Source organism: Amblyomma americanum, chromosome 5 (genome assembly GCF_052857255.1).
Source record: "Amblyomma americanum isolate KBUSLIRL-KWMA chromosome 5, ASM5285725v1, whole genome shotgun sequence".
NCBI classification, from domain to species: Eukaryota; Metazoa; Arthropoda; class Arachnida; order Ixodida; family Ixodidae; genus Amblyomma; species Amblyomma americanum.
Genome location: NC_135501.1, coordinates 210,264,367 through 210,277,968, shown reverse-complemented (window position 1 = coordinate 210,277,968; position 13,602 = coordinate 210,264,367). Strand labels below are relative to the sequence as shown.

General features: G+C 49.3%; 1 protein-coding gene across 5 annotated transcripts in view; it reads left to right on the top strand.

The window, feature by feature from the left end:
* The window catches only part of LOC144133590 (uncharacterized), a 126,055-nt gene that overhangs the window by 108,591 nt on the left and 3,862 nt on the right, over positions 1–13,602 (top strand). For 4 of the 5 annotated variants that reach the window (XM_077666785.1, XM_077666786.1, XM_077666788.1 and 1 more), the window contains 3 exons: positions 1,423–1,533; positions 7,780–8,010; positions 12,495–12,577. In XM_077666785.1, coding sequence (XP_077522911.1) covers positions 1,423–1,533; positions 7,780–8,010; positions 12,495–12,577 — 425 coding nt within the window. The remainder of the gene's footprint in view (positions 1–1,422; positions 1,534–7,779; positions 8,011–12,494; positions 12,578–13,602) is intronic. The other variant, XM_077666787.1, reaches the window with a different exon arrangement.

Below are 13,602 nucleotides of genomic sequence, written 5' to 3'. Positions count from 1 at the left end.
TGCACCGTGCCATGGCGCTCATCTGCGGGGCGACCTTCGCGTTGGGCGGTTCGCTGGGCCTGCTCATGATGTACATGGTCTACCTGGCAATGCACGTCGGTCGGTAGCCACTGTGAAAAGGCGCCGGCGGCTATAGTCTCTTGCGCGGAGATTTGGGGCTACGTGCAGCGATCTTGCTAAAAGAAAAAAACCTTGCGCTATATCGATTAGCACATTAAGGTTTGTTGTTGGGCAAGTTGGCATCTCAAGGAACACAGAGCAAAAGGAACGGTACAGAAGAGGCGTTACCTGGATGCTCGAACAAGAGAAATCTTCGAAGCCTGTGCTGTCGCGCGCAAGGGGGCGTCATGGGTCGACAAACCTCCCTGTCACGCAACGAGCTGGCCTATCTGAGTTCCTGAATGACGAGCCCTTTGCCTTTGTTCTCTTCTGTCTTTTCCTGCTCCTTCGCAGGCCTTCTCATGCATTTATGCGCATTAAGTGCATCCAGTTGGTAGTCAGCGGTATGCTCTCTTCTGTCGCGCTCCTTTTGCGTTGCATTCCTGCATAGTAATCCATAACCGCCCATTGGTTGATGTCACAGTGGGATTCTTAGCATTTCGGAGAAGATGACGTGGCCCCAAATTTTGATGCGTCCACTTGTATGTCGCTGCGACCAGTGCACGCACTTAAAACTCCAGGACAGCAGTGCCACCAGTATTTTGGTATCATTTTTTATGGCCTTTGTGCTAAACAGTACAGAGTGACAGAAGTTGTACGAAGGAGTTCTTAACAGGCGTGGATGGTTTTAGTTCCGTCGCGCCAGTGTTTAGAAACCGAAAGTCAGAAATTTACCTCCTCACCAAGATGATTAGCCGGAGCCGTAAGGGGTAGATGGTTTTTCTCTCCCAGAGCCCAGCGACGGCTACATTCTTTGCCTTTCATGGAAGAGCTTGTCTCGTCTACTGTAATGAAAAGTACGTGAAAAAGCATAGTAGCAGTGAATTATGGAATCCTAAAACAATGAAATAGATCCGGAATTAGTTTATGCTATAGCGTCCATCAGTTTAATCAGACGGAAAGAGCTATTTGAGACGACGAATCGTCAGAAATAATGGCATTAAAATAGGGAAGGCCATCGATCCACTCAAATGACGGACGTGGAATAAGTGCATCTCAAAAGTACGTCCCGTTATTGCATATAGACTAATGCCAGCTTTATATCTGTTATCCACGCGTAGCGAAACATAGGTAGGTGCTACCAGCAGCAACTCAGAGCCAGCAACCACGCTAAGCAATAACCATGGAGATGCCAAACCACCAGTTGATAAGATGCAACACAATTGCGCCACGATGCAATGAGTGTTAGGCCCGAACTAGATGTGGTAGCGCTGTAGTTACCTTTGATGCACGGTGTTCCTGTTCTATTCCGTCGATCTCCAGGGGAGCCAGTGCGCCCTCGCGGTGGAGTCGAGGCCGATGTCAGCACCACGACCGAGACGCCGGCCGTGGGCTCCGGACTCCCCTCGCACCGCGCGACCACTCTGCCACCGGGTGAGTCATCCCACAACGCCCGGACCTGAAAGTCTTGTATGTGCACCACCATCTTGTGCCGATACGAGAATTTCTTTCTTTAGGCCAGTTCTGACATTCGTGCCTTATTTGGGCGGTTGGTTTGGCCTTGCATGCCTGTCTGCTAGGCAGTCATGCAATGGTATTAGTATGTCACTGCAGCGGTTTTGTGCCAAGGCTTCCAGGAAAGTAAAACCCGCTGAATTTTTTTTTATTTTCTGTGTCTTTTCTGTTGTGAATAGTATTAAAAGCTCCGTGCGATTAAAAAAAAAAGTCCCGCAAAAAGTTACAAATGTGCGTGAATTTCAACATGCCGAACGATAACAACTGTGGCAAACAACGCACTGGAAGACTTAACACGTCAATTTCACAGCACAGAACATAGCGTACTTTGCCTTAATCGAAATGCGGCCGGGATTCGATCGAGCAATATTGGGCTCAGAAGTTAAAACGACGGTCGCTGACGCGCCATGGCATTTTTCTTTCATTTCTTTTCCCAAATGTTTCAGTTCTCGGAATCGTATGTGGTGCATTCTTTCTAAACCATCTCGCAAGATGGTTCAAACAATCCTAATGTTTTCGACATCGTTCATGCAAAATTTATTATGGTTTCGGTACAGTTCCTGCATACCCGGGTGGAACACAGGGAGTCGCGTGGAAAACAAACAGAAACGCGGGACAGCACGCTTCACCCGTACGAAGTTATGCCAAGGATGCAGAAGCAATGCAGAAAGCAGATGCAAATCGAACGAAAAATTTAGTGTTCTCTTTTAAAGGATTGCTAAAGATACTCAGTATTCTAATAAATCTGTATGTGTGACTCGTCGGGAAAGTATCCACAGGAATGGTGGATGTGATTCAGGATGACACGTTGTGCAAAACTTTGGCGGTCGGGCAATTCCGTGCCTGCAGCTTCCTATCGCCATCCTGGCTTGGTCGAGCTGGTGCCTTGTTTCCTGCGCGTGCTTTCTTGATATCGGTTAAGCTCTCATGATTCTCGCGAGAAGAATTTAGAAAGCCAAGCTTCAGCCGCTGCGCTCCTTTTACCACTCATCGTTTACCGACTGTAGGTCCTTTCTTGACGTTTAGTCAGCGCCAGAATGTTTATACCGCGTCCTTTGCTGCGCCCGAAGTTGGGCTCTGAAGATTGCAATACTCGGCATCGGGAAGTGCGTTGACAAAACTCTGTATTGCGGTCCTTTCAATGCGCACATTTAGAGATGGGTTCAAGCATCTTGCATCGCCTTAGCTGCTTTATTTTAAAGTGTGCTAAACTTCGTCTGGTAGGGTAGCGAGTGATTATTTTGGGCTGTGCACGTGCTCACATGCACTAGCCTGGAGCAACTGTGGTGCCACGGCCAGCTTTCGTGGGCTCTGGCGTTAACAGCTTAGTGCGCTGTACTCACATACGACGCTCGGCCAGTTGCGTAGTTTGATGTCCTGACCTACAATGTGCGATGCACATCCGCGTCTTTAAACATCATCGTTACAAAGCCAGGTGGAGTATCACGTTCTGGTTTTCGTTGTCTTAGTTCATAGCGCCACATTTTTAAAGAGGCAGAAGGAGGCTGTGCTAACAGTGCAGCAGACGTCCATTATTTGCATTATTTCCAGAAGTTTTTTATTAGAACCGCCCAACTTGGGAGGATCTGTGCGTTCATCCGTTCGTCTGAAGCCTCGGTTGGCGAAGAGGAGGGAGCAGGAAAGTGGCAGAGGCGACAGAAGTTGGAGAGAGGGAAACCCAGCTCCACTTTTACGGGAGATGACAACTTAAGCTCCGCCTTAGGGGTGTGACAGGACAGCGTCGATGGGTTAATGCCCATACTTGGTCATTCTCTGCTTAACCATTCATAGATACCACTACTGGCCCAGTCGCACAGCGGTCAAACGATGCTCCGGTGCCCTGCGATGGCAGGCGATGCCAATAGAGGGCGTGGTGCGACCCAGGTTGCTCTTCCCGAGCAACCCCTCGCGACCTGCCACAGTGGGCAGTTTGCTCACAATCCGGTGGGCAGGTCATGACGACGTCACAAGGTCACGTGACCTAGGTGGCCCACCTGTCCGCTAGGCTGCTTCTGAACGGTCAACGGCGGCGATGACGACGCCGGCCACGAGATCCTTGACGCTGTCGGGTTAAAGTTTGGGGAAGTGAAGACGGGGGATTGGATCAGGAGAGAGGAGCGGCGGTACGGTGTGTCACACCCCCCGGTCGCATGGTGCTACGTCGGCGGAAGAACCCTAATGCTGACGCATACATTGCCGCATCCATCATGTTGGTCGACCAGTTATGTTTTGCCACACTACGCAACTGAGAAAAGCATTCAAGCACGCTCTATAGAAGCGTCCGCTGAACTCGGAATGCTGAAAACATTGTCTGCTTCTAGTGCTAAGCAGTAGTTTAGGTTTCTTATACTAGCGCCATTTAAACAGCCTAGCCGCCGCGGTGGCTCAGTGGTTATGGCGCTCGGCTGCTGACCCAAAATACGCGGGTTCGATCCCGGCCGCGGCGGCGGAATTTCTATGGAGGCGAAATTGTGGAGGCCCGTGTACTGTGCGCTGTGAGTGCACGTTGAAGAACCCCAGGTGGTTTCTTCCCGGGGGAGCCCTTTACAGCGGCGTCTCTCAGCCTGAGTCGCTTTGGGACGTTAAGCCCGCATAAACCATCATCAATAAAAACAAAAACAAATATTTTGAAAAATAATTTTATGATTAAAGACTCCTCCTAAGCACAGTGGCGGGCAGTGAAGTGAAAATTTGGCAATCTTAGCAGCTCAGGTGCATTATTCTGGTCGCCATATTTTAAAAAAACATACGGTTTAGGTTGAAGCACGTTTGAATCGCCTATTAGTTCATGAGACAGATGATAGTGCCTGTTGATGTGATGGAGTATCTCGTACCGCGACTGTTCACATCCCTAAAACTCTGTACTCACTAGGCTGACAACTGCTGAATGTGGTTTTCAGGGAAGCGTACAAATAATTCTTTTTCGCAAACAGTTATCCAATGTGCCAAACGGTAAGGTGCCTTACCAATGTTAGGCATGAAACCACGCACACACAGAAAGGCAACTATTAAGGCATTTGCACATTCGCCTGCCTTTCCCTGGTGTTCTGCGCTTAAATTATAAGGGGCGGAACATGTGGTAGAGGCTCTCGGGATTTTCTTCTCATCGCTGTTCATATTAACGCGACAAAAATACGCGGGTCGCAATTGGATCCGTGCATTTTCACCCTGTCCATTGTCCAGACAGCGAGTCTCCATATTAAGGAGGCGTAAATATACCGAGAAAGTTTGTTCCCCAGAAGAACTGTCCATAATTCGAGTCGTCTATATTAACGGGGCACGACTGTATTCAGTCCTTTCGAACACCACAGTAGAATTTCCCTTGTCGGCCGGAAGGATGACGATCGCCTTGTTCCTTTGTATAGTCATTCTATAAGGCTTTCCACTCAGGCCGTGAGAGGGCGCTGTCTTTTTCTTTTCCCGTTAAACAACGTGGCGTAGGGAGGCTAGCTTTGGGTGCACATGGCAATACACCAAATCAGGGGGTACAGGGTGATATGGGATGGGCGTCGTTCGAGAGCAGAGAGGCTAGCAGTAAGATAGCATTTGAGGAGCGATTGAGAAAAATGGGGGAAAAGCAGTGGGCTAGGAAAGTTTTCAGATACTTGTATATAAGGAATGTTGATACGAAATGGAGAAAGCGGAATAGAAAATTGACAAGCAAATATCTGGACAGCAGTAGGGGGGCAAATCAGCAGTTATCAGTCAAGAAAAAGGTTAAAGAAACAGAGAGGGCTTTGTGGAAAACAGGGATGCTGACCAAATCAGCACTGGGAACATACATGATTTTTAAGCAGGAAATTAACAAAGAAAATATCTATGATAATTGTAGGGGAAGCTCTTTGTTGTTTGATGCCATGACGGGAGTTTTGCGGAATAAGTCAGGTACCTTGAGATAGACACGTTGTGCGTTGCGTGCGGAGAGGAGGAGGAAACGGCTGAACACTTGATACCTTTCTGTAAAGGGCTTCACCCTGCAGTGGAAAGCAGCGGGGCTGATTTATCCAAGTCATTGGGGTTTAAGGACAGTGAAGGGAAAGTAGATTTTAAGCGGGTAGAAGTAAGCAAGCGAAGGTTATCTGATTGATGGCTAAAATCAAGAGAAGAGTAAAATTTCATAAGTCATGGCTAGGTGGCTTGAGCCACCGCCCGATTTAAAGGGTTCAGCCGTATCCATCCATAATGCGATACAGCGCGAATAAAGACGGGGACGAAGCGAGACAAGACACCACAGCGCTGTGGTGTCTTGTCTCGCTTCGTCCCCGTCTTTATTCGCGCTGTATCGCATTATGGAAAATTACCAACTAGCCCGATCTGCCACTCTTGCAAGGTATGTATCCATCCATCCATCCATCCATCCATCCATCCATCCATCCATCCATCCATCCATCCATCCGTCCATCCGTCCATCCGTCCATCCATCCATCCATCCATCCATCCATCCATCCATCCATCCATCCATCCATCCATCCATCCATCCATCCGTCCGTCCGTCCGTCCGTCCGTCCGTCCGTCCATCCATCCATCCATCCATCCATCCATCCCAGCTGCGCAAGTGGTCCGATGGCACGAGAACGAGCTCGGTCACGTAGGTTGGCGTCAGTCCTCCGTACTGACTGCACAAGTCATGCTTTTCGCATCGGGAACGCGGCCGGCGCAAAAGTTGAGCCCCTTGTTAAGGAGCGAGAGTTCTGCCGGGTCTAGTTCGTACGAGGACAGGTTCTGCACGCATGATGTTGCCGCCTCTCCTGTACGCATGCCGATGAGCAGCCTGGACTTCGTTTTCTGACTCTGCTGTCTTTGTCCCTGAGTGTTGGCCGCCGCAGAGTAGGACATCAAAGACGCCCGTGGCTAGGGTACGTTCCAGCGACTGCTGAGCGAATAAGTCTCTGCACAAACGCGATTTGCCGGTGAATCTTGTCCTTCGCGGTCGTACTTATGCAATACCAACGTACATCGCTTTGTACCGGATGGAGAAAAATTGGCCTCACCTGTTAAGGCGGTAGCGTTAAGGAGCTCGTTCCGCAGAAAACCTGGCTTCGTGGTCGGCGTCAGCGTTGTCCACAGCGAGCGAAAAATCTCCGAAAATCCCCAGAGAAGCAACCTAGGTGGGCCACCTGGGTCACGTAGTCTTGTGCCGTCTTCAGAACCTGTCTATCCGGCTGTGAGTAAACTGCGCACCGTGGCAGGTGGCAGTTACACTAGTGGTTGGAAACGACTCGTCGTTCGGGAAGAGCAACATAGGTTGCACAAGTCCCACAGCTGGGAGCAGCTGCCATCGCAGGGCAGTGGTGCATCGCTTAACCGCTACACCACTGCGCCAGGAGAGGTATGAGGACTCCCAGGTATTTATGAATGTAAGGTAGAGAATGACAAACACTGCATATATAGTCACTAACGCATTAGCTATCACATCATACCCCTAAGGCGGAGCTCAAGTGCACCATTAATACGTACTTTAAAGACGAAAAAAAATCGTCGTTGAAATACGTATTAAAATGTTTACCTCCGGCCGACTATGGGCTATCGGACAGTTCATAAATGCAAGACATTGGCTGCTCTTTCGATCACAGAAAACAAATGGTCTGTCGGGTACTCTAACCTGAACGCATACCACCTGTAGGGTTCTGTGAAAAATCAGTGCAAAAAAAAGGAAATCTGTAAACGACTCGGTGCGCTTGAACCTCATTTGTCGCGTTGCACTTGGTGTTAATAAAATATCCGCGCACGCTAAAAAAACAATTGATGAGGACCTAGAACGTACTTCGTTCCCGCTGGCATCGTACTGGCCTCGCAGAGACCACATGCGTATAACCACAATTCTCGTTTGGGCAAGACCGTTCATGTTCATCACCGTACATTATCTTCGATGGAATTAGTCGGTAGTAGGCCCCTGTTGTTGCGTGTCTTTCGTGCTTGTCTGCTTCGCGCTGTGAAGTAAACATGCCCATGCGGAGCACAACTGCACCGGCATTTGATCTTTCGAGCGAAAGGCATCCGTCTTTACGCTAAGCTTGGCAACGGTTTCGTTTCTCGACCGAACTAACATGGTGGGCACAGTTCTCGGATCGCTGAGAGATGGCGCCGCACAGTTCGCATATCGTTTACTGCTTGCACCTGGGAAAGAAGTCCCTCACGCTAACCGAACACGGCCGCTGCGCGCAGTGTGTCTCGAGGAGCCGGCGTTCCACAGGTGCCTGGAGAACGAGACCCTCCCTCCGACGCCGCGTCTCGAGGAGTGGCAGGCGGACGGCCACCGGAAGAAGGGGCGCCGGCCCTGGTACTTCCTGCGCGCAGCTTCCGCCTGCCTCGAGTGGACGCCGGAGACTCTCTGCCTGCGCGGCTCCAGGGCGCACTTCGCCAGCCTCGAGGAGTGCCTGGGAGACTGCGACGGAGGTGTGCGTGAGAACCACACTCGCAGGGCTGTGCACCTGCAGGGGCACGGGGAGCCGAGGCTCACCTTTTCGCCTCAACTAAGAACCGAGAGAAAGATTGCCTCAACTTGGCTGACCCTGCAATTCAGCGAAAAGCAAGCACACCTGCTAGCCGTCTAAAGCTCGTCCATCATGGCAGCCACGACACACGCTCGCGACAGCTGTTCTATATACTATACCCACAAGACCACGTGGCTATGACGTGGTACCGCATGGTCTTACGACACCCCCACCGGATGTCATCACGTCGCTTCACGTCACCCCACCGAGTGTTCTTAAGGTCAAAGGTCAACACAAAGGGCACCCCCATGGGAAAGGTACAAGGTCAGCTCAAGGCAATGGGCCAAGGTCAGGGGTCAAGGGTTCGACATCATAACGCTACCACATATGGTCACACGGCTATCCTTGGTTGGGCTGGAGGTCGTTCAAGGTCGTATTGCTGCTTACCCGAAGACAGCTTTACATAGCGTAGTGAAGCTTTTCGCTTGAAGCGTTCTTTATCAATGACACGTACGCAAGGTTTATGGGTGAACGTTGCGAAGCCAGACATTTTCTCCTCAGCATACCACGTGGACGGAACACCGTAGCTGATTCGCCATTGCGCATAAACCAAACTAACAGTACACTTGTGCGTCCTGATGAAAATATGCGCCTTTGTGACTGACCACAGGGGGAGGGGGACACATATCAGCTGTGACGGTTGTGTCTTTGTCTTTACCTGTGTCTGTGTGTCCCGCTCGGTTGACCCTAGAGTCCACTATCCCTAAGTGAGGAAATTCTATCCACACACCTGATGGGCACAAAGGGATTTACAGAGATGTAGGCCGCAGCATTGCGCGCATTCCGCCCAGCTCCGCTCTTCAGTTCCATTAAGTACTCCGAAAGATTTTTTTTAACAAGGTGAGCGACGTGTTATGTGACGACAACGCCAAAGGAACGACAGCAAATAACGCTGAAACATGCAGACGCGACTCTGTTACGGCTTTTTTCTCCCTCGCTGTTTGTCTTTCTGCCTTCGTCTGCTTTTTCTCATCCTCTCTCGTTTTTGTCCTTTTTTCGGCTTTATCAATTCTAGAAGACGGAGGAGACCGACTTATGAAAGACACTTCTTATTCCTACTACAACAAAGAGCGCAAAAAAACAGACAGAACGAAGGACGCACGACGAGCGCAGTTTGTTGCACTGGATCCCCACCAACTCGCTGTAGTTGCGCTTCTCACTTCTACTGACCATGCTTTGAACTTTGTGCGGAAGAAACAAAACATTCCCTCGTGGAAAGTGAGAAAGATGGTCGGCATCAATTGCTTGCTTTCTTCACCAACTGGAGAGCTGAAAGCGAAGCCTTAAAGCGGAATGGCGCCGCCAGCAAAACGTTGTTGCCCACGTGCCTAACAAACCGCCAACAATCCGCAGCACCAGAAAATTCGCAGGACGGTCAGCAACTGCCTTCGCAAAACTGCCGCGTCAGGTGTGTGGCCCCACTGTAATTTTTTTCGTTCCACTGCTGCGTGGGCTACCGGCTGGTGGAGGCCCTGTGCGGGTGAGCATAAAAGTGCATGCGCTTCTGGAGGCTTCATTCGCTATTGCAATCGCGGCAAAAGTATTTCGAACATGTGCGCCGAGCCAAGTGCTTCCGGAAGAGGACACAGAGGGGACATAGCGCAGTTTTGTGTGTGTGGCCTCTTTGTGGCCTCGTGTGCATGCGCTGTGATTCCATGATGTCCTTTTATTTCACTACGACTTAGCACGTGATGTGTGATGTGCAGACGTGCCGAAAACCCGGTGCACGCATCACTTGCGAACCCCTCTGGCGAGCAACTGTTCTTCGAGCCCAGAGCCGGAGGAGGGTCCGTGGTGGTTCTACGACCCACTGGCACAGGCCTGTCGCGACTGGAGAAACGTCTGCGTGCGGCCGGCATTCGTCACCTACGAGGACTGCGCAAAGCGGTGCAAGCCGCGCCGCAGCATCAGCACCGCCCGTGACGGCTGACCTGCCTCTCCCTGACGACATCTCATCGATATCCTACATTGCTCTACTCAATCGATGGCAGTGGAGCGGCGAGAATCACTCGGCAGTAAACACAATCGTAACGATTTCGTCTGTCTATTCAACCGTGCATGATGTCACTTATTCCACTGCTCCCAAAGCACACGCCGGCCACTTGCTGTTGTCACTGTTGGTGTCTGATATCCTCAGAGCTGAAAATTGCGAGCGGAACAGAGAACAGAGTATGGTTTTGAACACATCTCTTAGTCACAGTAAGCTACGTATACACAATGACAGGCTAGTACGCGGCATAGCGCCTACGTTCTATACGTGACATCCTGGGTTCAATCCTGTGTGTGTCCGCCGTGTGCCCGCATGTTTTCCAATAGGTAAAAGCTTTCCGCCGGCCTTCTGCAATGCTGCTTTGCGTTAAACGCTAAGAAAAAACTCACAGTACGGCTACGACTTTGTAACGCGGTGTTCAACGATAGCTGTTTAGGCGTTTAGTTTTGGGGATATTTTGAGGTAGAAAGGATACAGTGACCTCATATCGCACTGGTGTGGTGGTCAAATGATGCACCCCTGCCCTGGCAGGCGGCTCTTCCAAACAGAACCACCAGCAGGCTTATGCGACCCATGTTGGTCGTGAATTTGAGGTGAGTATGTTAATATGTCATTAACGCACCCACCGGTTACGCCGACGGCGACGCGCAAGCCAGGGCCGGCGCCTAACAGCTATCGCTGTAATATCGCGCCTTTTATGTGCACCGTCCCGAAAGGATCAGAAACATGCTAGTCATGCGGCTCGTTGGCCAAGCTGCCTTGGTGCATCCCATACAAAAATGTCCTATGGTCGGCTATAGGATTTTGGCCCAAACAGCTATAGACCTTTCCTATTTCTGTCTATAGCTGTAGATACAGGCTGATATATTTTTCTATGGAGAGCTTAAGACAGTTGTGTGGTTCCGAAGCTATAGCTTTAGTGGCATAGATTTTTCAATGGCTGGCAATAAGCACCTCTGTGTGTGCTTATAGACGTTCATAAAAGGCCATAGACGGACATAGCTTTTTCCACAGACGCCCATAGGACGTTCTTGTATGGGATTGGAGTCAAATCATCTCACCGCGGCTAAGCACACAAGTGTCCCGCTCACACGGGTTCATTCGACAAGCACAGTTCTGCTCTTGTTGCAAAATGGCGGCACTGAGGCACCTCACGAGAAACTCGTCTCGCACAATCCGGATTTCAATACGATAACATTAGAAGCCTCGGCGGGAAAAGATGTGACGCTGGCAATAAGATTCGCCCATTGGCTGAAGCGAAGGGACGTCACCAGACCGGAAGTGACAACTATACGTTTCGATTTATCGGCATTTTGTCCGTGTCGCCACCCCTAGACATCTTCGGGGAAACCAGCGAGATGGCGCGAACAGTCGTGTGGTTGTGTGCAGGCATGTGTGTACGGCTACGCAAGCACAACCATGGAAGAATGACGCAAAACTCGATGTAAATGCATGTCTAATGATATTGCACTACAGCGGCTGTGTACTACCTGATGCCTGGCGCATTGGGAAGGTTTTACTCCGTAACTATCGCCCTTTCTCTCTTACCAGTTGCATCAGTAAATTATTCGAGCACGTAATTCAGACTCAAGTCATCTGTGTCTTAGAAGATCATACCATTATCTTCAAATATCAACATGAATTTTGTAAGGGCTGCATTATTTCTTGATTTTTTCCAAAGTATTTGACCGCATTCCTCATCACAAGCTTCTACTCAAACAAACATGTTTAAGTAGTCATACCACTTAAATTATGTGGGTTAAAAGTTTATTTTCATTCAGAATCCAGTTTACCTACGTTAATAATTCTAATGCCAGTTTAGTAAACGTGACTTCTCGCGAACCTCATCAGGGCAGCGTACTAGGTCATTTGCTCTTTATAATTTATATTGCTCTTTATAATTTATATTAACAATTTACCCAACTCTCTGTCATCCCGAGTTGGACTATTTGCAGATGACTGCTTAATATATCGTAACATTACTTGCGACACTGACCGCCTTTCCTTACAAACTGACCACGCCACTGTAAATGCATGGTGCTCATCCTGGCTTATAACACTTTAGTCACCGACACTAACATTATGACTTTCATCAACCGGTCTTCTGCGATTACTTCCAGCTGTCACCTGAATGGGAGCATTACTGAGCTACCAGTACGTATAAATATCTTCGAGTTTAATTTTCATTTGGCCTATAATGGAATCACCATATTAACCATACTGTAGCTTTGGCTAACCGCTCACTCGGCCTTTTAGAACGAAATCTTAAACAAGCCCCTTCACATCTAAGGAAACTTGCTTACATCATATTAATTCGCCGAAAAATAGAGCACAAATCAGCCATCTGGACTGCGCAAACGTACCACGCGAATTCTTTTTTTTCTTTTTGCGTGCAGTCACCAGATAGAAGAAGAAGATCGAGAAGAAGCAGCCATGGAAGGTGACTGCGCCTTGCCCAAGAAAGAAAAGCAGCCTGTTTGTAAGCATTGTTTTAACTTTCGTACAAACATTCGCGTACAAGCATCTACTTTTTGGCCTTCGCTCTTGGGCACCCGTAACGTAATAAAGAACTCTGTACCGGAAGGGAACCACCCTGCGTAACAGCTCCAGTCTACATGTCCAGTCTGCGTACCAGTCTCTATATGCCTAGGTGCCTTCGTATACGGGTATGACTATGTGTCTAGGTCAATGTGTCACCTTGCTACTAATGGTCTCTAGCGCGGACACAAGGACAGACAGAAGAGTACACAGCCCAGGCGCTTGTGCCGTGTACTCTTCCGTGTGTCCTTGCGCCCGCTCTAGACCTTGTAGTGTGTCACAAGCTAGCAAACCACTCCGCACTTCTGCAGTCAGTGTGTCCATGTCTATGCATCCATGTCTACTTGTCTACGCCAGTGGAATTCCACTTGGGGAGTTTCCCCTTTTTAAGGGAATTTAATTGAGGAGTGACATTTGACGAAAAGGGAAGCGATTGATTTTCAGGGAAGATCGAGAACCGAAAATTTCTCAATATTTCCACATAGTTGTATTTATCGCGCTGCTCCTAGAAAAATGGTCCATAAACTGGAATTTTTATTTCTAATTGATAGATTTTCTGGCGTGGAGTATCATTGGTCTATGTTTTTTTTCTTCCATATGTGTCTGCGTCTATGTGTCTGTGCTGTGTACGCGTCCGTCTGTCCGTCCATGTTATTCAGGACAATTCCGTACGGTGCCACTAACGGATGCGCGTCCCGTCTACTTTCAGGAGCGCAGATAACAAGCGCAATGCATTGTTTGCATCGTGGTGCTCCGCATTTTCCTAACGTCACACGAGAATAGAGTTTTACTCCTGCTGTGGTAACAATATTCGCTTCCTCGCACATTTGCCCATTCCCCGCTATACACAACGAGCCATAAATGTTGAAAATGGGATTAGCCGCAGCACGAAATCTTCGCGACGGGTGACTAGTCCGTGGGTACACTCAAGTGTAGTCGATATGTAGTGGGTGCTTAAGGAAGCAA